This window comes from Manis javanica, chromosome 7 (genome assembly GCF_040802235.1).
Source record: "Manis javanica isolate MJ-LG chromosome 7, MJ_LKY, whole genome shotgun sequence".
Lineage (NCBI taxonomy): Eukaryota > Metazoa > Chordata > Mammalia > Pholidota > Manidae > Manis > Manis javanica.
In genome coordinates, this window is record NC_133162.1 from 125,404,751 (window position 1) to 125,430,823 (window position 26,073).

Below are 26,073 nucleotides of genomic sequence, written 5' to 3' on the forward strand. Positions count from 1 at the left end.
TAGGAAGACAGTTTACTCTCTGATTTCAAGCAGTCTGTGTGGTGTTGAATCTGAACAGTGTTCCCAGGCCACTATTTCAAAGGCTTTAATGACTTATTCAGGAGAAGGTCATGATTCTTATTAACCAGATACACAAAACACATGAAATGTGAAGTTACAAATATCTAGTTCCATTCCTCATAAATCACTGAGATAAAGCAATTCTGATCCCATTTTCTAGATTCTAATTTACTTAGCTAATTCCTTGCATCTTATGGATCTGTTTTCTACTTTTGGCCTGGAATGTGCACCCCCACATATAACAGGTGTTGATGCATTTTAAAAATGTAACAGGACTTCTCAACAAAAAACTATATTCATTTTAATTTTTTCCATTTGTTTCATTTAGATTTGTATCACATAAACCACCACAAATTGAAGAATGAGTCTCATTCTATATAATCAGTTTGAAAATTATCTATATTTCATCACATATTGTTCACACATTTGTGTGAACTTCTGGAGGGTAAGGAACATGCTTTACACCATAGTATTTATTTTTATTTTGTATCACACCTTTCAGAGGAGAGGTGCAAGATACACATTTGCTAAACGAATCCAGTGAAAAGCAATACTGCACAGAATACTTTTATTAACTCACTTAAATCCAACATATTAATAAAACATCCAGAATACAATAACCAAAGGCCAAGACAATCCGTGGGCCAATTCACTGAGTCATGAGGGGTGTGGAGGAACATTTAATCCTTGCAGAGCATGGGAACATGGTACTTCTCTAAGCCAAGCTGTCCGTGAGAGCCAGACTAAAGGTTTTCTGTGCTGAAGATGGACACTTAGTCACTTCTACCCTCCAAACCTTTCAGCCAACATTATCTTTTCCATGCTGTGTTACAGAGATCTCTGTGGGTTTCAACCCGGGACTTGCTGAAGCTTCTGAATAACGATTTGTCTCCAAATGAGTTATTTTGCAGAGCATTCATTATGTGAATACAGGAAAATGCTCTGCATGGGTAAGAAGAAGTCATAGCTAGGTCTTTGGTTTGCAAAGTAGAAAGTCAATTTTATCAACATCCTGCCTGGTATTTTAAAATTTAATGGATCTTTTTTGAGCCCACAATTCAGACTATTTGTATTTCAGCTAGTTATCAGTGTCCTAAACTTGAATATTTCTTCCACCAGTCTCTAACTTGATGAGCAAGCACATCAAACACAGGCACGAGAGTCATTTATCATAATGCTCTTTCTGAAGAATAAATAAGACAATAACTAGCAAAAGCCTTAAGGATTAAGAAATAGAGTTTAAGAATAAGCAGGGACATATGCAAAGATTTATATACAGCTATGTTTATCACATCTTTAAAAGGATGAAAAATTAGAAACACTATTATACCCCAATTAAGCAGTTTGATTAAATGCAGTATTTCACATAATGAAACACTATGCAAACACTAAATGTTATCTCGTAGGAAAACAAGGAAACATATTCAAGATCCATTGATAAATGGAAAGAATCAGGTTAAAAATAATATATGTATCATGATTCTAGTTGAAATCAAGTATATATGGAAAAATATTAAGGCCATTGTTAATTTTCTTTTGGTAGTGGTTTAGGATTTTGGGTGATTTTTATTGTATTCCATGTGCTTATTTATATTTTCAAAACTACAATGGACATAAAGTACTTTATAACTACAAAAGCATGTCTTCTAAAAGCCTGGCCAAGAAAAATCAAATGTTAGAAGGAACATCTCAGGACATGACTAATATTCACTCCTGAAGCCTCCAAATTCTATTCCTGTATCAAGTCAGATGACAAGAATACTGTATACATAACATTTTTACTTTTTTTTTTATCACCTTGTATGTGGCATCACTTTTACTTTCTATAGAGAAGTTTCACAGTACTATAATTTTATGCCATAGGCATAAAGGTTGATGCAGTATCACATGAGGATTGATTTAGATTCTTCTGCAAAACTACTGAAAATTCTATCCACTGGGTGATTTCCCTTCCTCCCCTTAATACATGGTGCCAACTCCTGATGTGCTGGGATGTTGTCTATTATTAGCCAATAAGAGCTAAGTGCTTTCTTTTAACTTCAACCATGTTCAGTTATAGCACCCCTTTCTAGTCTTGGCTTGCTGACATAACAGTATTCCCATCCTCTTAATTTTTTGTCTCTTATTCTCTTACTACTTTTCTATTTTAATGATCCCTAATAGGAAACAGATGGCACACACAAACTAAGGATAAATCCAGAGGAATGTAATAATGGGACAGTTGGCAAAGGGACTGGAATGCAGGGCGGTCACAGGGGATCATGCAGTAGGCAGGCTGCATTACCAATCACGGACCAGTCAGAGGAGGCTGTGTGGGGAGGGCCACCTGACAGGAGCCAAGACCCTTGGTAGAGGATACAACCCGTCAACACAACCCTGCAGGGCAAGGAGCTAAGGGAACAACTCTCCCAACCCCACTCTGCAGCCTCAGCCTCATCTCTATGGTCCACTTCGACTAACTCAGCCAGAAGCCAGAGGGCGAGGGAACCACAGAGGACACCTCCCTAGGACACAGAGCAGAATGGGAAGGGGAGGACGGCCAGCACAGCAGTATCCATGCCTTTTACGATAAATTGTTTGGAAGTGGATGATGTCTGTGTGCATAGAAAAATAACATGAATCACTTGTAGATGGTGTTCACTTTGGGCACTTATGTGAGGATTTTTCCATAGCAGAGCTGCCTACCCAGAATGGCAATAGCTGTTTTCTGCCATGATATAGTCTTATACGCCCCTAGAGCATGACGAGCCAAGAGAGTATTCTGGGGTAAACACATTAGTTATCTCCCTCTTAATTGAAATGTCAGGTGGATTAAAAAATAATTGACATGTCTTCTTTAGGAGTAAGGCCTATTTTCAGTATGGACATTGAAATATTGCCTAATGATCATGTCATATGTTGATATTACTAAAATGAATTTGTCTGTAATCTTGTTTAATTTCTCTCTTTTCACTATTCATTAAGAAGGGGGTGCATATACTGAGGATTTGAATTTCACGGTCTGAAATGTCAGGTAGAGTGAAAAGTGAAAAGGACTCAAACCTCAGAGTCTTTCAGTCATGACTTCTTAGAGCTGAGGTGATTCTAGCAATCATTTAATTGGAACACCCCATCCTACAGTTGAGGAGGCAAAACCTCACAGAGCCTGCATACCTTGTTCAAGGTCACCCACCTTTGCAGGGCCTCCTAGTTGGGCATGCTTTTCCCTATAGCTCAACATCGAAGCACAGTTGTGTGCTGCTCTCCCATTCAATTTATTCACATGACCAGTGTTTACTGAGTGCCTCGTGCCAGGCACTGGAGATGAGACAAAGAAGAAAGAGAAAATGTTTTCTTATGGGGCTTGCACTCTAGGAGAGGAAGAAAAGACAGTCAATAAATAAACAGATGTCAGGGGGATGATAGATGCTAAGAAAAAAATAACGTGGGGTAAATGGATTGAGTGACAGGAAAGGAGGCTGATATTTTAACAAGATGATGACAATGACATTTAACAATAAGATGACATTTGAGTGGGACTCTGAATGAAGGGAAAGAGTGAGTTATGCAGACATCTGGGAGAGAAGTATTCCGGGAAGACAGAGTAGCCGGTGCCACAGGCTAAGGGGACATGTGCTGGAGTGTCCATGAAGGAGGGAGGTGGCTGGAATGGCTGGAGCAGCATGAGCGAGGGGGAAAGTGGTAAAACATGAGATCCAAGAGATGCCGAGTGTAGTTCAGGGAGTGACCTAATCTGACTGCTGTGTGGGAAACAGACTGGAGGTGGAGGGTAGGAATGGAAAAGGAGGAAGCAGAGCAATTAATTAGGAGATTAGGATGTTATTGTAATAGTTCTGATTTGAAAGGTAGACCCTTCTATTCATGACAATAGGTGGGGGTATGAAGTACGTGGGGGGAAAATAAGGGTCAAAGATAATACCAAGGCTTTTGGCCTGAACATTGGAAGAATAGTTTTCCACTTGATGAGAAAGAAATACTGGGGAAGGAGTAGGTTTAGAAAGAAAAACAATTCATTTGGGGCATATTAGATTTGAAGCAGTGGGATGTGTGAATTTGGAGTTCAAGAGAAAAGTCTAGGCCAGAGATACTAATTGATATCAGCATATAAATGGGATGAAAATTATATTGGATTAGTGAGACACCTAGAAACTATACATACTTAGAGGACTGAGTTCCCAGGACACTCCAAGTCTGAGCAGTTAAAATGATGAGGATGCACCACCCAAGTTTAATGAGGAGGAGAAACCAGTGGGACAAAACAACACAGAGTGACTCGCTTCCCAGAGGCCCCAAGTATCAAGTTTTCCAAAGAGGAGGCAGTAATCACTTCCATCTTAGTAGGAAAGTGAGGATGAGAGCTGATCCCTGGAGGTAGCAGCACGGAAATCAGTGATGTTGACCAAAGCACAGCTTTGCTGGAGTGAAGGGATGAAACTTCACTCCAGGTCAAGGGAGAATGGACAGAAAGAAGTTGGAGACAGTGTTTAAAGGCTATAGAACAGTGTGATTTTCTTAAGGGACAGGGCATGGGGTCAAGGGAGAGTATTTAAAAAAAAATAGAAGTCACAATGGTATATTTGTAGGTTAATAGAAAAGATCTAGAAGAAAAGGAGGACGTGGTGGTGGGAGAGAGATTAGGATGGCCTCGAGTAGGAGAGAGGGGACAGGATGCAGTGCATAAATGAAGGGGCAAACCTTCACCAGGAGCACAGACAGTCCCTGTAGTGTAAAAGGAGGGAGGTGGGTAATGGGTACAGAGGTGGGACATGTGACATTTGGAGCCTGGGAAAATTCTCTTCTTGTGAAATAAGACGTTGATATGTTAAAAAACTACATCAAAAGCATCAATATTTTCTGCAGTCTACTTAAAAAAAGGGCAGCCCAAAGAAACAATAAAGGTTGTTGTTTTTATCTTTTTGTCTATTGATAGCGCATGTTATACTTAACATCTCAAATGTTATCAAACTCTAATCATCTGGCTCCTTATAAAGTGTTTAGCCATAGTGGTACATTAACCCAAAGAGAAAAATCCTAACAGGATATTAAGAAGAATTAGGAGACAGACACAGTAAAACTGTGTACACCTGTAAAAACACAAAAGAAAAAGTCCTAGTAGGCAGACTACCTCAGCACTTTTAAAATATCAATTACCTATTTAACAAGTCTGAGTAACTAGGACACGACTAAAGCTGTGAAAATGAGACTAAAACAAATAAATTAAAGCCGAGGTTTCTCAAATTAATTAATCACAAAATTACGAGCAAACAGCAATCACAATGAATGGCTGTGTAGCATAGTACTTAAAAGCATGAACTATGGAATTAGACCTACTGGGTTCAAGCACTAACTGCACCTCTTAATGGCTATATGGCTTTGGGGAAATTATGCAGCCTCTCTGTGTCTCACTTTCTTCATTTGTAAAAATGAAGATCACATTCATTAGCACCTATCCCTTAAGGTTGTTAAGAAGATTAAATGAACATAGAACAGAGCCTTGCATACAGTGAGTACTGCATGAGTGTCAGTTAATTAAATCAAATTACTGTGAATAATCAAGACCTAGCCAGAAAACATAGCCAAAAATTGACACCTGGAGTTAATTTTTAAGACTCCTCTTCTAAAATTGCCTATTAGGAAATCTTTTATAGAACAATGGGTGCATCTGGATCTTGATCATCCATGCTTTTTTATCCTCCATCTGACTTTTTCTTAAAAATGTATCCTGACAAAGAGTAGGAAGGTTCCATCACAATGTTTCCACTTTTAGAAAGTTCTAATGGAAATTTTCACTTTTTTTCAGCTTTACTGAGAAATAACTGACATACATCACTGTATAAGCTTCAGGCATACAACATGATCCTTTGATCTGCACCCACAAGTTTCAGCTAACATCCATCTTCTCACACAGCACAATAAAAAGAAAAGAAAGAATAAAGGGAAAAATTTTTTTCTCCCTGCGATGAGAACTCTTAGGATTTACTCTCAACAATTTTCCTCTACACATACAGCAGTGTTAGCTGTAATCATATTTTACATTATATCCCTAGTATTTTTTATCTTATAACTGGAAGTACCTTTTGATCACTTCCTCCAATTCCAATTCCCCATCACCCACCTTCTGCCTCTGGCAACTACATGTACTCTGATCTCTTTTCCTACAGTTTGGTTTAGATATCACATGCAAGTGAGATTACACAGTATTTGTCTTTCTCTAATTTATTTCACTTATATAATGCATTTAAGGTCCTTCCATGTTTTTGTAAATGGTGAGATTTTCTTGTGTTTTTCTTTTTATGGCTGAAAAATATTTCACTACATATATACCACAACTACTTTATCCATTCATCCACTGATGTACACATAGGTGTTTCCATGTCTTAGCTATTGTAAATAATGCTGCTATGAACAGAGGGGTGCTGTATCTTTTTGAGTTAATGTTTTCATTACCTTTGAAGTAATGAAATAAAGGAATCTTTATTCCTAGAAGTAGAGTTGTTGGGTCATAGGTAGCTCTATTTTTAATTTTTTGAGGCTCCCGCATACTGGTTTCTAGAGTGGCTATACTAACATAATCCCACCAACAGCACACAAGGATTTCCTTTTCTCCACATTCATGCCAGCATCTATTATCTCTTGTCTTTTTGATGGTGGTCATTCCAACAGGCACAATATCTCATTGTAGTTTTAAATTGCATATCCCTAATGACTAATGGTGTTGACCATCTTTTCGTGTACCTGTTGGCCTTTCATATACCTCTTTGGGAGAAATGTCTATTCAGGTCCTTTGCCTATGTTTCAATTGGGTTGTTTGGTTTTTTGCCATTGAGTTGGATGCGTTCTCTCTCTATTTTGGATATTAACTCCTTATGAGATATATGGTTTGCAAATATATTTTTCTCCATTCTGTAAATGATTGTCTTTTCACTTTGTTGATGGTTTATTTTGTTGTGTAGAATCTTTTTGGTTTTGTGTAGTCCCACTTGTTTGTTATTTTGTTGCTTGTGCTTTAGGTGTCATATCCAAAAAAATCATTACCAGGATCCATGTCAGGGACATTTGTTCCTAGTTTTCTTGTAGGAATTTTATGGTTTCAGGTTTTACATTTAAGCCTTTAATCCATTTTGAGTTCATTTTTGCTGTGGTTAAGATACAGGTCCAGTTTCATTCTTTTTACTTGTGAATATCCAATCACCCCAGCACCATTTATAGATGAAACTCTTTTCTCCATTGAGTATTCTTGGCTCCCCTGTCAAATATTAGTTGACTGTATAGGCTTGGATTGATTTCTGGGCCCTTGTTTCTATTCCATTGGCCTATTTGTCTGTTTTTAAGCTAGTGTCATACTTTTTGATGACTATAACTTTATAGTATAGCTTGAAATACAGCTTGAAATCAGAACATGTGATACCTCCTGCTTGTTCTTCTTTCTCATGGTTTCTTTGGTTATTCAGGGTCTTTAGTGGTGTGGCATAAATTTTATGAATATCTTTCTACTTCTGTAAAAAATGCCACTGGATTCTTGATAGAGATTGAATTGAATCTAAAAATGGCTCTCAGTAGTATAGACATATAAAAAATATTTTTCAATCCATGAACATGGGACAACTTTCCATTTATTTGTGCCTTCTTCATATTTTTCAACATTTTATAGTTCTCAGCATAGAGATCTTTCACCTCCTTAAATTTATTCCTAAGTGTTTTATTGTTCTGATGCTATCGTAAATGAGGTCAATATCTTTTTTTCAGAAATTTAATTATTACTGCATAGAAATGCAATTTTTTGTATGTTAATTGTGTAACCTGAAACTTTACTGAATTCATTAATTAGCTTTAAGAGTTTTTTGGTGAGTCTTTAGGATTTTCTATATATAAAATCATGTCATCTGCAAATGGAGACTATTTTACTTCTTCCTTTCCAATTATGATACATTTATTTATTTTTCCTGCCTGATGCTCTAGCTAGAACTTCCAGTACTATGTTGGAATAGGAGTGGTGAGAGTGGACAACCTTTTCTTGTCCCTGATTTTAGAGGAAAAGCTTTCATTCTTTCAACATTCAGTATGATATTAGCTGTGGGCTTGTCATATATGGCTATTAATATGTTGAGATATGTTCCTTCTATGAAAAATTTGTTAAGAGTTTTTATCATGAGTGGATATTAAATTTTGTTGAATGGCTTTTTTGCATCTATTGAGATGATCATATGATTCTTTTACTCGATTAATGTGGTGTATCTCATTGGTTTTGCATATATTGAACTATCTTTGCATCTAAGGGATCAATCCCACTTAATCATGGTGAATGGTCCTTCTTTGTGCTGTTAAATTCAGTTTACTAAATTCAGTATTTTGCTGAGAATTTTCACATTTATATTCATTACAAATATTGGCCTGTAGTTTTCTTTATTAGTAGTGTCCTTTTTTGGTTTTGATATCAAGATAATGCTGCCCTCAAATTGAGTTTGAGTATTTCCTACTATTCCACTTTTTGGAAGAGTTTGAGGACTGGTATTAATTCTTCTTTAAATGTTTGGTAAAATTCACCAGTGAAGACATCTTGTCCTGGAATTTTCTTCATTGGGAGATTTTTTTTTTTATTACTGATTCTTTACATTGATATCTGTACATTTGATTAATTTGGCTCCTCTTCCAGATTTTACAGGTTTGCCTTGGCAGAGACAGTTCTCCACCAGTCAGTCCAGTTGGGATTTCTGGGTGTGTCTGCTGGTAATGTCTTTGGGCAGGTGGGGTCCTATTACAGTCTATTTTTGGGTGAGGCAAATGTTTGAGCTCTGAGGATGGGGATGGGGGTGCCACAGGCTACGAACAGTTAGATAGGTATACTGGCTTGGCTCCCCATGTAGGATGGTCTCCATGATTGCCTGAAATTTCTGGTCAGGAGTATGAGATGGTTGGGACTAGGTACCCTACTCAATAGTGCATGGGGTTATGAGTTAGACTCTCTGCCCTGGCAGGGAAGCAGGCCATGATCCAAGGCCTATACAGCTTATTGTTTTGGGGCCCAAATCAGTGTTCACTGAGTTCCCCGGTCTGGTGAGACCACTGGTGTTGCTCTGCAGATGGGGGAAGCCACAGCCTGTTCACTCTGTTCAAGTGCTACTATGCATAGACTGCTGCATGGGCTGTGTAGTTTGCTGTGTGCTCTGCTTAGGTTTTCCCTGGTCAGACAAGCTGAAGGCTGTATTCTGATAAGCAGGGACATGAATCAGATTCCCTGCCCAGGTACAGTGGGAGAAACAGCTCTAAAATTGGTAAAGCTCTTTGTTGTCTCAACTCAAGCTGACCCATAGCCGAAGTTTCCTGGCCAAACAGGGTCACTGGCTTTGCTGTGCAAATTATAGGCCCTGTCTGCCCTTCTCAGCTAGGGTCACATAGCTTTCAGGTGGTTCCGCCAGCCTTGTGGTCAGAGGAGACTGGGAGACACTCTCCACAGTACATGCGGCTCTGTCTCAGCCACTGCTCCAGGCCACACTCAATGTCCAAAATAGCCTCTTTGGTTGGAAGGGGCCAGGAAGTACCCTCGACCTTGGCTATGAATTAATCCCCCTGCCTGTATATAGCACGGAAGCCTCCACACCCAGTACTGGCTTTACTCTATGGGTGATTAGCTGCAACTGCCCACCTCTCAGCTAGAGTACAACAGGCCATTCAGTTTCAGAGTTGTCACCTGCTCTTCTGTTCCTTTGGGGCTGAAAGGCCCTCTAGAGAGAGTGGCTGGGCCTGTGACTCAGCACCTTGCCTGGACATGGGCAAATGGGGCTCTAGGGCTATCAAACTCATTTGAGGATCTGAATCAGGCAAATACGCACTCCTCCAAGTTCCCTGGCCAGAGTGTGTCCTAGGCTTGGTTCTGCAGATTAGCAAAGCCGCTGGTTGGGGTTACTCCTTGGGCCCTGCAGGAATGAACTCAGTTGGCCAAGATCCCAGTGCTGGTTGTTGCAAGCTCCTCTCCCCTGTAATTGTCAAATGCCTGGTGGCTGGGCCCCAAAGAATCCCCTGCAATCTCTGTGGCGCAAGAACAGAGTAGGGGCTCTCAAAAGTGATGCACAGTGCTGGGGGAGGCTGGTCGTTGCTCTGGGGAGCTCTTTGCCTACTAGAGGAGCTGGGGGTTAGGAGGAGACCTCTCTGTGTGGTGCTGCACTGTCCTGGGGGACGGGCAATGCAGTCAGTGTGTGGCTGCTCCTTACCCTTCTAATGCAGCCGTCCTGGTCTCAGAGGTACAGGGGGTGCTTCAGCCTCATCCTGTGTTCTAGGATTCTCTGAGTGGTGTCTTGTTTTTGAATAGATGTTAGTTGTTGTTCTTGTGAAGGGGAGCAAAGTCAGGAACAACCTATATTGCTATCTTGCTGATGACACCTGGAAATTTTTACTTTTAAAAGACAGTTGAAACCAGAAAAGAGCTTCTTGGACCACCATCCTACCTGACACCTATTAACTCATATACTGAAAACTGACTTTCTGTTCAGTCTCATATCAGAAGGTTAGAATTTGTTAATAAGCTTATGTTCATTATAATTTCTAAATTTTAATATCAAAATAAGGAACATTATGAATATTTTCAATTTTATGATCCTTGATTTACTTTAGATAAATACTCCTATATAACATTGATTTCCTCAGTCATCTAATATTAGAAGACTTGACATGAAATATTCAGGAAATAAAGTCTGAACCCCCCTCCCCAGTTTATTTTGGAGTCACTTCTACATAAACTATACATTAACTATGTTCTTTGGAGCATTATAATATCCTAACTTAGCCATTAGATTTTACAGCTTCCATGTTTGGGCTATTTCATGAGATCCCCAAATAAAAAGACGAGCATTTAAAAGGAAAACAGATTCTCACACTTCTAAGAGTTAGTAACTGAGAGAACCGTGCACCAAGGATGGGAAGTAGTTCAACAGGCTTGTCCTCAGCCAGATGCCGATACTTCGGCTCTAGTGGCAGGTGGTTCCTTTGCAAAAAGGATGTTTGCAGTGTGAGATTTGTGTGGGTGGATGTTAGAGCAGAGGTCAAGCTGGTGTTCAGAGAGGTTCAAAGACATGTTTCTAGAGTCCAAGGAGTCTGAGAGTTCTTCTATTCCATAATCTCCATTTTATAAAAATGTAAAAAAGCGCTGTTAGCCAATATTAGATCATCTGAATGTCACCACATTACTGAGCGGTGTTCCACAGTGTTTCTGCTTGCGTTCAGAATTCAGTTGCTCCCCAGTGACATACTACATAAACTGACAATATTTTTATCTTAAATTATTTTAATCTAAGTGGGATCCAGTTAATGTTTCCCTCCCTCCCTCTCTCTCTCTCTCCCTCTCTTTCCTCCCTCTCTCTCTCTCTCACACACACACACGCACACACACGCACACACACACACACATCTCCTTTATTCAAGGTAGAGAAGGAGCAGTATAAGGGAAAAGGGCCTCAAAGAAACAGAGGATCTGGACCGGGAGGGGCCTGTCCGCCAGGGGGTGTTTTTCAGATAGCGCTCTTATTTTAAAGATCATTTTCCCCACAACCTATCACCCTCCCTCTGTAATAGCAGAAAGGAAATGAAAGGCAATCAGTCACAGGTATTTGAAGGAAATTGCAGAAGACAGTTCCATATCCTGCAGTTCCTGTGGTGCACACACATATGCAATGGCAATTAAAGGCCTAAACAAAAAGAAAAAATTAATAGAAAGAGAGTTGATAAGTCCTATTGGAGTCAGTCAGGGCAACAGACATCTACTCTAAGGCTTGAACTTTGATCAACTGTGGCAAAACGAAAACTTTTGTTAGCATAAAAGCATTCACACTAGGAAGCAATCAGACCAGCAGGGGCAGGGTGAGCACAGATGCCCAAAGCATGGTTGGGTTTCATGATACAGGACCAGGAAATAAGAAAGAGGAGCTCTATGCATGAATGAGGACAAAGGCACTTTCCTAACTACCCCAAGCTAAAACCTTCATCAATACCCACTTAAAGGGGCAGGCAATTCACACTGTAATCAGGGGTATATGTGTAGATACACAAATATACACATTTGTATTTACTGTGTACATGTGCATATATGTTTCATATACTATGTGTAGTCATACTTAATTTAACTAACTGAAAACTCTATATAGTTCATTCTATAATGTATTTTTGGGTTTTATCTATTAACCCTTTTGTTCTTATGAAGTGTGAAGCTAAAAGAGATCCTTCTCTATTACTAGTAAGAGCTTCTACTGACCGTATCAAGAATTGCATATTATCTTTGTGGTAGAGCAGGTAAACACATCCCTCTAAAAGGATACCAGAAAAGGAGCAATTTCTGTTTAAGTGGGGTGGCTTTTTACAAATGCAAGAAGGACTGGGTGTAATGTGTGTCACATTAAAGGCACTCGGTCCATAGTTATTTGCATAAATGAGTAAGTGAATGAATAAATGATCATCTCATTCGGATCTTTAGTGACCCCTTTGGGACTATATACAATTTTGCTATCAACATGTCTTACTAGGAGCTGACACAAAAATTCCATGTATAAGGTGGTAGGTAGGGAGTGAGCTTGATGGGGAGCCCGATGAAATGGTGGTGGAATTAGGCACGTCTGATGCCTGAGTTTCATCAGCCTGCTTCCTGCCAATAGGATTTTAGGATTTCATTTCCTACTCTCTCCGTCCAAGCCGGCAGTGTTTCTGGTAAAGTTTTCTCAAGAACCAAGTGTGCCTTTGTGGATTTTGAGGTGAGGATCCACTCCATTAGACAAAAGGAACACCTACAGTTACTTTTGGAGAAACTCCGTTCTCTCTCTTGGCTTCCTTTTCAGGTAGCAGAGAGAAATTGCCCTTAAACTTCCCAAAGGTGCTCTGGTTTGAGAGGAACTCTATAGAAACACCCTTAACCTCTTATAAGCATCTTTTATGTGATGGATATTCTGACCTTTTGATCCTTTCGGAGCTATAACAAAGGATTATATACTCATACACTAAGCTTTTCTTCCATGCCATGCTGTCATCCATAACCTCTTAACTCAAGAGCCTTTTGCCATTGGGGTAGGTTGAGAATTCCAAAAGCATCAAGTTCTGGTTCCTTTTTAACAGTTCTTTCCTCAATTTCTACCTCTTCCTCTTACTATAAGTAGCAAAAAAAAAAAAAAAAAAAATGAAAGAAAAGAAAACAAACAACAGGTGGTAACTTCCACACTTTGGAAATCATCTCAGTTCATTACATATGAAGTTCATTACTTAGCAATATTTTCCATGGAACTGCAGGACAGAACTCCTCGAGGCTTTCTGCCACCACATAACCACGATTCTGCTTTCTCCAGTTTCTAATAATATGTTCATTGCTTCCTTCTGAGCCCTCACCAGCCACATCTTTACTATCCATGTTTCTACTAATAGTCTGTTCAAGGCATTCTAGTCTTTTTTGTGTCGTGCTCCTCAAAATTCTTCCAGCTTTGCCCCACTTTACCAATTCCAAAGCCACTTCCACATTTTTAGTATTTGTTATGGCAACACGTCACTCTCGGATGCCAAAATCTGTATTAGTGTTAAAGAACTGTTGTATATCAAGTTACCACAAATTTAGCAGCTCAAAACAACACTCGTTTTTTAGTTCAGAATCCTGTAAGTCGGAAGTCCAAGCACAGTGTGGCTGGGCTCATGACATCACAAGGCTGAAATCAAGGTATTGACAAAACAGAGTTCTCATCTGGAAGCTTTAAGGAAAAACATGCTTCCAAGCTCATTCTTGTTTTTAGAAGAATTTGGTTCTTTACAGTTACAGAGCTATCGGCTACAGTTTCCCACTTCCTTCTGGCTGCCAGCCAGGCCACTTTCAGCTCCTAGAGGACACCCACATTCCTTGCCAGGTGACCTCCTCAGTCTTCAAGCCAGTAATACTGGGTCACATCCTATTCATGCTTTTCATGCAGCCCCTCCAGCCAAAAAAATTCTCAGCTTTTAAATGGCTCATATGATTAGGCCAAACTCGCCTAGGTGATCTCCCTTTCTCAAGGTTGTCTATGCCATAGAATAAAATCTAATCCATGGTATTTACAGTTCTGGAGATTACACAGGGCATGCATTCCAGGGGGGAGGGGTACCAGGAAATCTTGGGGCCCATCTTAGAAGCTTATCATAGGTGTTATTCACTGGCCTCTTTAAGTCCCAACAATCCTGAAGAAGCAAAGTTTAAAGTCTGGGAATTTACTTTTTATCATTCTGTGTCCACCCTTTTTTTCCCTCACTCTAAGCTCTTTAGATCAGTATATTATTAGATTAAGAAAGATGGAGAAGAGAATTTCATGATTTCATGGTAACTCGCTCTCATTAGAACCCACAAATTTCCACACCGAGAGAATGGGAGTTTTTTCCATCCGGATCGGGGAGGTACCCTGGATCGCTCACTAAGCAGAGAGCCGGACTCTTCGAGAAGCAGCACAGTCCCAGCCTCAGCCTGCACTCTGTCCGTGGGAGCCTGCTCCCTATTATTTTAGACTCTTTCCCTCTTCCCTCATTATCTGTAGGATGAATGTAATTCTGAGTATTTGCCAGGTCACCTCTGGACAAGTGGGAAAACCCAAGGGCCCTGATTTTAGTGAAAACGGACTGTCGGTATTGACTGGGGTGATGTCACTGAGGCTAAGAAATCACAAAATGATGAGATTACTCCCCAGAAACAGCTCTGAGGTAAGGCTGAAGGTCACATGGCCAATAGCATCATTCTGACTTCCCGGTAATTCTCCCCACCCCTCAGCAGTACAAAGGAGGTGGCTTCAATGCTGGATTAGGAGTTGGCCAAAATTGGGAGAGAGCTGTGACGTGCTAGACCAAGGAAGGGGTATGTCTCCTTTCCATGCGACCCTTGCTTGAAATTTCCATTTGGGGAGCAAGGCTGAAACTTGGACCGCACAGGACTCCAGGCTTCATACAGCAACAGAACTTCATGTTACTCAAGCCACCCAAAGAGCCGCACCCAAGGAAAGGGTGATGTCGGGACCAGCATTACACAGCAGGCATCTTAAGACTTGCACAGTAATTTTGTTTCTTACAATAGCTCCTTGGGATAGTTTATGGAAAAGCATCATCTTTTGATTTTATCGTGACAATAATTTTAAAAGTGGAGAGATGCTTCTGAAATATTACCATTATTATCTAACAGCTTATGAATCAAAACTTTCCTTGAGTTTTAAGATAAAACTATGAAAACTGAATATTGTGTTCAACTAGAGTTTTAAAGCATAGAAGAAAAAAGTGACCTAATAAAGGTACATCTGAAAGGAGCTGAGCATCTCTACCAGGGTAAACTTTGACACTGGATACAAACTGTTATTCTAGCAAAAAGATGATGTTATTCCCTAAAAGACAAACTGCTGGGAAAAAGAATTAGGAGAAAGATGACCTCTTGTTCAGAAATATGAAGATGGTATTTTACACACACATGGCGTCATTTATCAGTCTCCATGGCTGCTGTCTCAGGAGCAAGCCAGGCAAGGAGGATAGGAAATGGGGAAAAGCAACACCAGCCCAGAAAGCAACCAGGATCAAGTCTGGGGAGCTTCCACTAGGGGTTCTGCCAGGCTGGTGCTAAACAATGAAAAATGAAAAATTGGTTCCAACAGATAAAACAGTTGAAACAAAAAGAATCTACATTTGTAGTTAGTGTACGCAAAGGTAGCCAAAACTTTGTCCAGTATGTCCGAATTGACATATAAATCCCCGTCCCCACTTTAAACACAAAGAAATTTGGACAAACTGTAACACAACTACACACACACATGTGTACGCAATGCCCCAGTGCTGAAAATAAAGATGGAACTCAAGTCAGAGCAGTGCTGGGGAACCAAAAGCTGAAGGACTCGTGGGGAAAGCGGGATTTGAGATTGGCCTGAGGAGCTGGTGGCTGGGCCTTTAATTAGTTGCAGGACCTGGACACACAGGAGCTGGAACCGAGCTACGTATGCAGAGCAAAAAGTCACACAGGACTTGTCCATACACAAAATGGAACTAGATACACCATGACCACTTTGCAGGAAAGTGCCCTGGGGGCTAACTTTCTGCTTGGGACCGGAGGAGGAAAGAGGCTAACTGGGGTCTCAGGCTGGTGGTGTGCATGAGGTACTGAGTCAGTGCATGCTCCAGATTGATAGCATAGGGCCCCAGCCTCAAAGCTGATACGCAAACTGTCCTGGGCCAGTGGAATGCATTGCGCCCCTTGCAGAGACAAACATAAAAGCTCATGGGTCACAGTTCACAAAAGAAAACACAATTCACAAAGGAAAAGTTTAATAATAGCTTGGAGTACTTGATCACTTAAAATTTCTATGAAATTGTAGACACTATAGACAAAATTTAAAGGCAAATGGTCAGTGGAAGAAAAGATTTTCAACCCATATAACTAACAAAAGAAATAGTATGCAGAATTTATAAAGAACTTCTACAGATTAAGAAAAAATAGACCAATGGACAAAGATTAAGAATAAGCAATTCTCTGAGGAAGAAAGCTGCCCAATAAATGTTGGGAAAGAATTTCAATCTCACAAATGATCAGAAAACCCAATGTAAAATCTTCACATTTATCCTATTGGCAAAAGTCAAATAGAATATTTGTAATGTATTATAAAGTCAAAAAACCTTTAAAAATAGTACTAATTCCCCTTTTGGGTGTACCCTAGAGAATACCTTGTACACATGCCTCAGTCAGCATGTACAAGGTGGCTGCTGTAGCATGGTGGCAGGAACAAAACTTTAGAAACTTAAATGCCGACCACTAAGGAAAGGGATAAACCGAGCAACTCGGGAAAAGACAGCAGAGCAGAAAGGTAAGGCAGAAACCACCTCCCTCACACACACCAAGGAAGCAACTACAACTAAGCCTGAGAAAGGCCTGCAGAGAGCAGGATAAACCACCCACACCTGGTGAAGAAGGGAAGCCCACACCGAGGGGCAAAGGGGCGGGGCAGCGGCCTGTCAGGACTCAAGCCCACCCCCCATAGTGCCCCGAGCAATTTACAGATTCAATACAATCTCTTATCAAAATATCAATGATGTTTTTCAATGAACTAGAGCGAATGATCCTAAAATTCATATGGAACCACAGAAGACCCAAAATAGCCAAAGGAATCTTAAAAATCTTAAATAAAATAAAATGAACAAAACAGCAGTAGATTCAGAGACACTGAGAAGTGGCCGGTGGTTACTGTGGGGGAAGGGTTGGGGTAGGCGAGTGGGAAGTGTGAGGGGGATAAAGGGGCACAGAATTCTCAATCATATTAGTTGGTTATAGAAATGGAAGTGCAGCATGGAGAACACAGCCAGTGGTTCTGAAACATCTTTCTATGTTGACAGATAGTAACTGCACTAGTTGGGGTGAGGATTTAATCATGTGTGTAACTGTTGAAGTACTGTGTTGTATACTTGAAACCAATATAATATTTTGTATCAAAGATACTTCAGTTAAAACAAGGAGGGGATAAACGGTAGCCTCATTCTATAATGGAGTAGAATTGTAGTTAAAAGGAGTGACCTAGGTCTCTATGTATTAACATGATATATCTAAAAAATGTAAGGTTGAATGAAGTACATGCTACAGAATGATACAGTGTGATTGTATTCATGAAAAAAATGTGAAAGTCTCAAACTACATATTAAAATATGTTAAAAGCAATAGATGGCCTAGAAAGATAGAAATAAAAAATAAAATTGATGATCAAGATTGCCTTTGGGAAAGTGAGAGGGAAATGGTACTGAGTAAATCCTCAAAAAAGGACTTAGCATTTATCTATAAAATAAAAAATATCAGAAACAGAATGAGAAATATTAACAACTTCAATGCTAGGTGATAAGTACTAATGTGTTTATTATCTCAATGTGTACTTAAAAAAACACTTTCTGAGTGTCAGAAGCAATTTTTAAAAAATAAAATACATAAAACATATACATTTGTCCTATATAATTGCAGAAATGGACAATGAATTGGGCTTAGAGCTTAACTGTTCCCTTCATTACTGTTTATTTTGCTGTTGTTTTGGTATTAGCCCAAATGTCAAGAGCTCACCTGAAAGCTGTTGAAAATGAAGGTCTCTCTCTAATCTTTGAGAAGGTCTTTCTCACACTTCCAGAAATATTACAGGCTGCAAAAACAACTAGCAATGTCCCTCCATCCCCTCCCCTGTATAACCATGCCGGCTTCACAACTAATTTAACAATTACATGCACATATTTCAATTCTCAATACTCAAGTTATTAATTTGTGTATTCTCTCACTGTCTTTGTAAGCCCGAAGGCGGGACTGTATCTAAATCTCTTTACATGACACTTAAAAAGATATGACATGCAAATAAATGCTTACAAATACGTTACTTTTCATGGTCATACTAATTCATAGCGAGGAAGTGTTATGAAAGGGGCCCAGGCAGATGACAAAACTATACAGACAGGCTTTCCCAATATCATAGTTTCATAACAGTAAATTATTGGTAAGTTCCTCTATAGAGATGTACAGTTCACATACATTATTTGAGTATGATTGATATTGATGAGTTTCTCTTTTTATGGGGACTTGATGAAACTACCCAACTTACTTCCTTAGAAATTAAACTATGAATTTACATCTTAGCAGCTTTCTCAAATGATCATATAACTTCTGTACATATATTGTTTTCCACACATGCTGACTCTACAGCAATTTGCTGATATAAGAGCACAAAACAAGCAAGAAAAATGACAACCAAAGTATAATAAAATGCAGAAAACAGTCTTATAGCTAAAAAACAAAAAACCTGATAGTGCTTTTATTCTCCACCAGTTCGATTTTGAAGGAAAAACTTCTAGATAAGTTCATAAATCTAGTTGGTCAAATATCCCAAAATGTTGATTGTGTTCACAAAAACAAAATTTTATCCATCAAGGAGTATGAATTAATCAGTTATTTGTAGCAATTTAGGCAGCTTCGCAAAAGAAAACATCACACAGATCTATAGGTGTATAGTATAGGTTAATGAAAATTCCTTTCATTTTGCTATGGAATTGATCATAAATTGCCTTTTCATGAATTATTCCACAGAAGTCAGCAATTCAATAAAAAAGACTAATAAATCTCATGCAATCATCAAGTACAACATTTTACTGCAAATTCTATAATTTCTGTGGTGTGAGCAAACAAAAATGTCTAAATAAATGTTCCATATATATTTTTAAAGTCCCCCTCAAGTATGTTTTATCTTTCACAGTTATCGGCAATCATTTTAAAGCTGTTAATAAGTGTTTTGATAGATATTTTGAAGATTGGGAAATGTCTGCTCAAATGCAGAATGATGAATTTATGTCAGTAAATGAAAAACCAAAAAATCTAGCAGAAAATAAATCAAGAAGTAAGTGCTTTTAGGACTTCTTGGTATTCCATGAATTCCACTGACCCCGCCACAATGCATTTATCAAGAACATCTTTTGACAGCCATTTGCTATGCTGCAGTCAAGCAAAATGCTATCCCAGTACCCTCTGGTCTTTTCCATGTCAGATTTAGTACAAGATTTAACAATACTCACAAACCCTGTCTTTTCTTTACCTACAGCATTTCTTCTTATCACTGTATCTGTGCTCATGCAGTCAATAAAGTGGGTTCTTCTCCATGTCCCCAAATCTTTGAAGCTCCAATGAACTGAAGCAAGACTGTATTAGAATTTATGAATCTCTCTAAGAACTGTATATGGTGAATTGCTATGTTGTATACTTGAAACCAATATAATATTCTATATCAACTTTAGTGCAATAAACAAAAATAACTGCCTATGAGAATTTCATGCCAAACACCAAGATCAGTCAAAGCTCAACCAGGCACTCAAACATTCATTCATTCACGGACTCACAGCAATAGCAGATTTTTATACTTTTTTTTTCTTCTCTTCTCTTTGTAACAATTCCTTTTTCTTCCACAGTTTCTCTCTCTCCTCTTCCTTTTCTCTTCTTCTGGCAGAGATTTCCATTTCCAGTCTTGCTACCTCATCCTGGTGGGCTCGCCATTGAAGAACCTGAAATAAATAGAAATTCACTCCAATAACTGTACACACTCAAGTGATTTTATAGATCACAGTGACATTAGGTTCTGTATCAAGGAGATGTCAAGCTTTTTCCAAATATACATTAAAATTCTATGTGCAAAGTGTGTGGTGTGTCATGGGGGCAAGGTGTGTGGGTGTTAATGTTCAACGGAGAAAGCAGCTTTACAATCAGTTCATTCAGAGAGTCTTCACTTAAATTCATGGAGTGAAATCCTAATGAGTCTATGAACTGACTTCAAAGGATCTGTGAATTCTCATAAATGGTATATAAAAATTAATGTGTTTTTGCACAGGTGGGTTTTTCTGGAATAACATTTCCAATTTCTGCTCAGCAGCTTTAAAAAATTCCCAAATGGTCCTAAGATCTAAAAGTTTAAGAACCATAGATACATTTCATCTTTATTTAAAAGTGAGGAAAATGAGCCCAAATGAAGATGAAAAAAAACTTAAGATATTAAAATGAACTTTCTGGCTACTGACAAGTGCTGCTGGTAGAAATATAATTGGCACAGCACTTTTAGAGACACTGGACAATATGTAAATAGATATCACAATATAAAATATGCATAGCCTCTGACCCACAGCCCCACTTTCAGAAAGTTATTCAAAGAGGACAATCAACTGAATAAGTACACAAAAATGCACCCACAGGAATGTTCACTGCATTAACAAAAGAACTGGAAAGGACCTAAATGTCTGGCAACAAGAGATGGCTTAAACTAATTACGATACTTTCATACAATGACTCATTGAAAAATGATGCTATAAATCTATATTCATTGGCATAGAAAATGCCCACAAAATATTATTAGATACAAAAAAGCAGGTGCAAAGTCACATTTATAGTATGATCACATTAATAAAAAGTATCATCTATGTATCAACACATAGAGATTTTGAAGGAGATTTACCAAAATAACAATATTGGTTATCTCTGAATAGCACCATTTCATGGAATTTTAAAAATTTATTCTTTAAGCCTTTCTGTGCCAAGTGACATTTTTACAATAGACATGTATTACCTTTGTAAGCAGAAAACCAATGAAACTAATAAAATAAAAAGAAATACATTTTCCATGTACACATGTAGCTAAAGAGGCAGCAAGGAGTGAGGTGGAGAGGTGTGCAGAATTCTTTTCTGGAAACGAATATAAAACCTCATATCTTACATATTTGATATAAGCATGACTCATTACGGAAACATAAAATGAAAATAGAATAAATAAAATGTCCTAAAAATATGCTGAATTAAAGTAACTAGTTAAGCTCTTTCATTTTGTACACTTTCACTATTAAAAGTTTGTTTTCTAAAAATATATTTTGCCCAATTTATCAAAATAAGCAAAGAAATTCAGAACTCTTGGTTTTTAAGCACACTTAGGCTTCCCCATCTGCTATTATCCTGGCTGTCATAGTTGCCTTCTTAGGGCACCCCATTCCTCGAAGAAGATCATCTATGTCTTTCATCCTGATCTCCTGCTTCCAAACAATTCCTTCTGTAATCTACTGTATCGAAGCCAGGTGTCCTATCAAGTGCTATCGGTGACCTCCCTCCTGAACACCCAAGGGATAGTTCTCAGTCCCTTGACCTCATGGTGGTACCTCCCACTGCTGACCATCTTCTCACGTTTTCAACCCCTTCCTAAGCCGTAATGTCGTTCTCCCTGCTTTCCCACCAATGGCTACTACTCTCTTCTTGCCTTCTGTGCCCACCTCCATCTCCACCTCCACTGCAACCCCTTCTCTTTGGCCTCAGCCACTCACTCTATGTCTGTGATTTGATGTGTCCATCCTCTCGTATGAGTTAACCTGTCACTTCTGTGTGTCTGACTCTAAGACGTACAGTATCAGCTCTGTCTTCTTATCTGAAATCCCATCCTAACAAAAGCTGAGAGCCTTTGGTTTGTCTGTGTGCCCAAAATACAACGTTTCCAAAATTAAACTCAGCATCTCTAACTTTGCCACAGCTTCACACCAAGCCCCGTGCACCTTTTTTTATCTTTCAAATAGTTTGTTCTTTGGAAACACAAGTACCTGTGGAGTTTGTATTTTTCTTTCACTATTATGTACACCTATCAACATGACTAATTCTTTATATTTTACATCTAATTTGGGCAATATTATATTTATTAAGCTCAGCTGAGCTTTTAACTTACCAATTTTTTGCAAATCTACTTCTAAACTATTGAATTTCCCTAGGTCATTTTTCTGTAATTCCCTATTTAAAACTCTAGCATTCCCAATTTAAAACCTCATATCTGCCAAATGTATTTAGAACAATACCAGAAAGTTATTGGGGTGATGCCAATTTCTCCAAGTAGACCTTTAATAATTCAGCTTTCTCAGCCCCACCCAGTGCCCACTCTAGCCCAGCTAATGTGTAATTTCTAGTTTTTTTCTGTGGCTTCCCTGATATGACCATTCTTGTTCTTAACTTCATGTCAGGGTCCAGGCTAGTCCCCCAACTAGAATACCTCTCTCTTTCTCCCTATTTCATGAAAGGGTTCCTGGCCCAGCACGTGTTCCATGTCTTCCATGAAACATTGCACATCTCTCTTTTCTTATTACACTTATCACATGATAACTGCTCTCTGTTTTGAACATAATGTTTCTATTTCCATTGAGAGCAGGGTTTTCTCTTTAAACTGTCCAGCACAGTGTTAGCACATTATAGGTGCTCAATAATTACTTTCTATTTAATTTACCAAAATAAACATTTTAAAATAAAATTTAGTAAGTGAAGAAGAAATGACAGTATTAGAATATACCATTTGGCAACACCTAAGGAAATAATGGGTCCTCGTTCACGATCTTCAGTGGCTACTAAAAAAGTTCATGTCCAACAGCTGATGAGAAACTTTACAGTGGATGGATCAGGCCAGCAACAATTGAACACACTGAATAATCTTAATATCACAGAGCAACAAGCAGATATTTTGGTCTCATGATGGAAATACACAACATTCCCCTGAACTACTCTTGACAAAAAATAAAAATGGATACAATAAAATCTCTAGACCTATCTATCAGATTGCAGAAAATCAGCCAATGGAGAAACACAGTAAGCAACAATATTGGCGTGCAATCAGCAGAATTAAAATTTGAAAAACATTAAAGGACTTTAACAAATTGTAAGAAAAAATGAAGGAGGGATAACTAAAAGATTTAAGAAACATAGCAACCAAATGTGAATGTGGTTCATATTTGGGTTCAGATGTTACCAAATGTAACAAGAATTATGAAACAATTTGAGATATTTAGTATCGATTAGTTGATGCTATTAAGGAATTATGGTTAAGGTTGTTAGGCATGATTATGGTATAGTTATGCATTTTAAAAAGGATCTTCTTATTTTTAGAGATATATACTAAAATACTGACAGATGAAATGATACGGTGTTTGGGGATTCGCTCACTATTATCCAATAGGAATGAGAGAGTACGTAAGTGTATAGATGGAACAAATTTGACTAATGAGTTGGTAATTGTTGAAGTTGAGTGATAGACTTTTGTATATGTTTAAATTCTTCCACAGTAAAATTTTTGTGAAAAAAATAAACCATAAAATAAAATTTATGTCCAAGGAGATCTGTATAATAAATGCTGTGATCTCGAGGTTCTCAGGCAACAGGAAGGAAGTTTTGAAATGCATTGAAACAATAAAAAGAACAATAGCATATATTCAGCCTTTGTGAGTACTAATACTATTTTTATAAATTAATAGAAACAAGTTTGGACTTTGGAACTACTCTTCTCACCTTTTGATTTAAGAATAACTTATAGGAATTATCATTGAATGACCTTGACTTATGATATGTCATATGATTTAAAGAATCCAAAGCATAAGCAAGTATCTGTAACTGGAGAACATTTCTGTTTCCAAAGACACATATAGCAAGACAACCATAGCAGGAAAACTGGAGTAACCTAGTTTATCCACCAAATAACCCAATTTACCCTTCCTTGATATTTGTAAGTCTAAATGTTTCTCCTGTTCTCCAGAAAAGATAAGATGATAAATTTTTTTAAAATGGGACACACACCATAGAATTTTGTGAACAAATGAAAGATCAGTAAACAAAGCCAATGGGTTTTAGATGTCAAGAGATAAATACATATGATGCTGGGGAGAGCCGGGAACTCTTGAGCAAGTCAGCATCAGCCTGTGGAGACTAACTTGCTTCCACTTACCATTGAATCATGGGAATTGTCAGGGACCCTTAGGAGCTTGCTTGAAATCTGTACAGTAACTCACTATGTCATCTATAATTATAACCATACCCCCAAAAAGGTAAAGAGTAAAGACTATTGAAGCTGGCATCATATCTCAAGTAGCTAGAGCCATGAGATCTTGACAATGAGAAACAGACTCTGCAGCGATCAGTATCCAGGAAGTAAGGTAAACGGGCTTCCAGAATGCACAGTGGATATGGTGAAGAATCCAGTGGGAACAGGTGCCATTGAAAATATCTTTTTTTCCAGTAGATCTCCAGAGGCAGCCAAGGGATTTGGATGGGTCCCATGTGGAGAGAATGACAACTGATTACAGTATTTTTGAGATGCCCAAGAATAAGAAAGCTGGCAGGTGGGCAAAGGAATTAATATTAGCACAATAGGCTAAAGTCCAGAAGACTTCTGAGTCAGCAAAAAAAAGAATAAACCAGGAGAATATTGTAGTGGCTTATTTTAATGGTTTTGCTAATTATATAGCTTTAAACAGAGCATGTGAACATAACTGTGTAACAATATAACCAAGAAAAATATACCACAATAGCAGTCAGGAGCCTGTTTTAAGCAAAGTGTTATTTAGATTACTAACCACAGGACATTTTTCCAGGTCTTCAGTTAATACTTTGCTTAATATTCCTGCCAAAGGTACAGTCTTTGCATAAAACCTTAATCTGACAGAGAACAAATAAAGTTTAAAATACATTCATCTATTGCAAATAATAAATTAAGGGTTTAAAATGAAAATGGCTAGTAGCGTTACATGTCTTCCTTGTTCTTAATGTAGAAGTAAAATGGTTCAAGTGAAATTAATGAACACTCATATTCCCAGAGTGAATGAAGTACTAGAAAAAGAAAAAAATGAAGCCCATGTAAACCTGAAAGGTAATAATGGCAATTAACATCAAGGTAATAATATTAACACAATTTTAGATCAAAAGTTGAGACCTTTGAAAAAAAATGTGGCAATGAAGGAAAAGACTACGGATCTTTTGGTCAGAACAGGTACCTTTTTGTCTTGTCTCTGTCATTAGCCAACAGTCTTGCTACTTTGAGCGAATGGCTAACCCAGTTTTCTCTCATGTTAAAGGGGAAGGCTAGATCAGGTGACTTCTATAGTTTAAGTTCTATTATTATGATGATTCTATTTTATATTTTCCTTATAGGGAAATCACAATATATGACACGCTATACAGTTTTCATCTGCAAGCAAAAGTGGATCACAATGAGGAACATCAGTATTTTACAGGCCTGTGAAATGAGACAGTTAAACATCAATATTGAATTTTATCAGTCATACTTACGGAAGCATTGTGTCACGTGTGTTGTTTTACATAGGAAAAGGGCCATCATACCAGTGCCTATAATCAGCAATAGTAAAATACTAAAAACTGCCATTTATGAGGACTATTGTGTGCCAGGCCTATGCTTTATAAAGGCATTAAGCATAAGATGTGATGTAATCCTTGAAGCAAACCATCTTCTTCACACTTCATCTGGTCAACTTCTACTTATTCTACTCATGTCTAAGCTTAGATATCATCTGCTTCAGGAGGCCTCCCCTAACTCACCATGTCCAGGTCAGATACCTCTTCCCTAGCACCTTGTCCTTCTCTTCTGTTACAGCATGATTCAAACCATTTGGAGTTATCTGTACCTCCCACTTAGCTACAAAATTCTTGAGGACAGGGACCAGATTGGCCTTATTCACAGGCTCTCTCCAGAGCCTAGC

At 38.4% G+C, this 26,073-nt stretch overlaps 1 protein-coding gene across 5 annotated transcripts in view; it reads right to left on the bottom strand.

Annotated features, from left to right (window-relative positions):
• CCDC148 (coiled-coil domain containing 148) overlaps positions 1 to 26,073 on the bottom strand; it is a 220,580-nt gene that overhangs the window by 55,373 nt on the left and 139,134 nt on the right. For all 5 annotated transcript variants that reach the window (XM_073241513.1, XM_036996140.2, XM_073241515.1 and 2 more), the window contains one exon: positions 19,945 to 20,085. In XM_073241513.1, the coding sequence (XP_073097614.1) occupies positions 19,945 to 20,085 (141 nt within the window). The remainder of the gene's footprint in view (positions 1 to 19,944; positions 20,086 to 26,073) is intronic.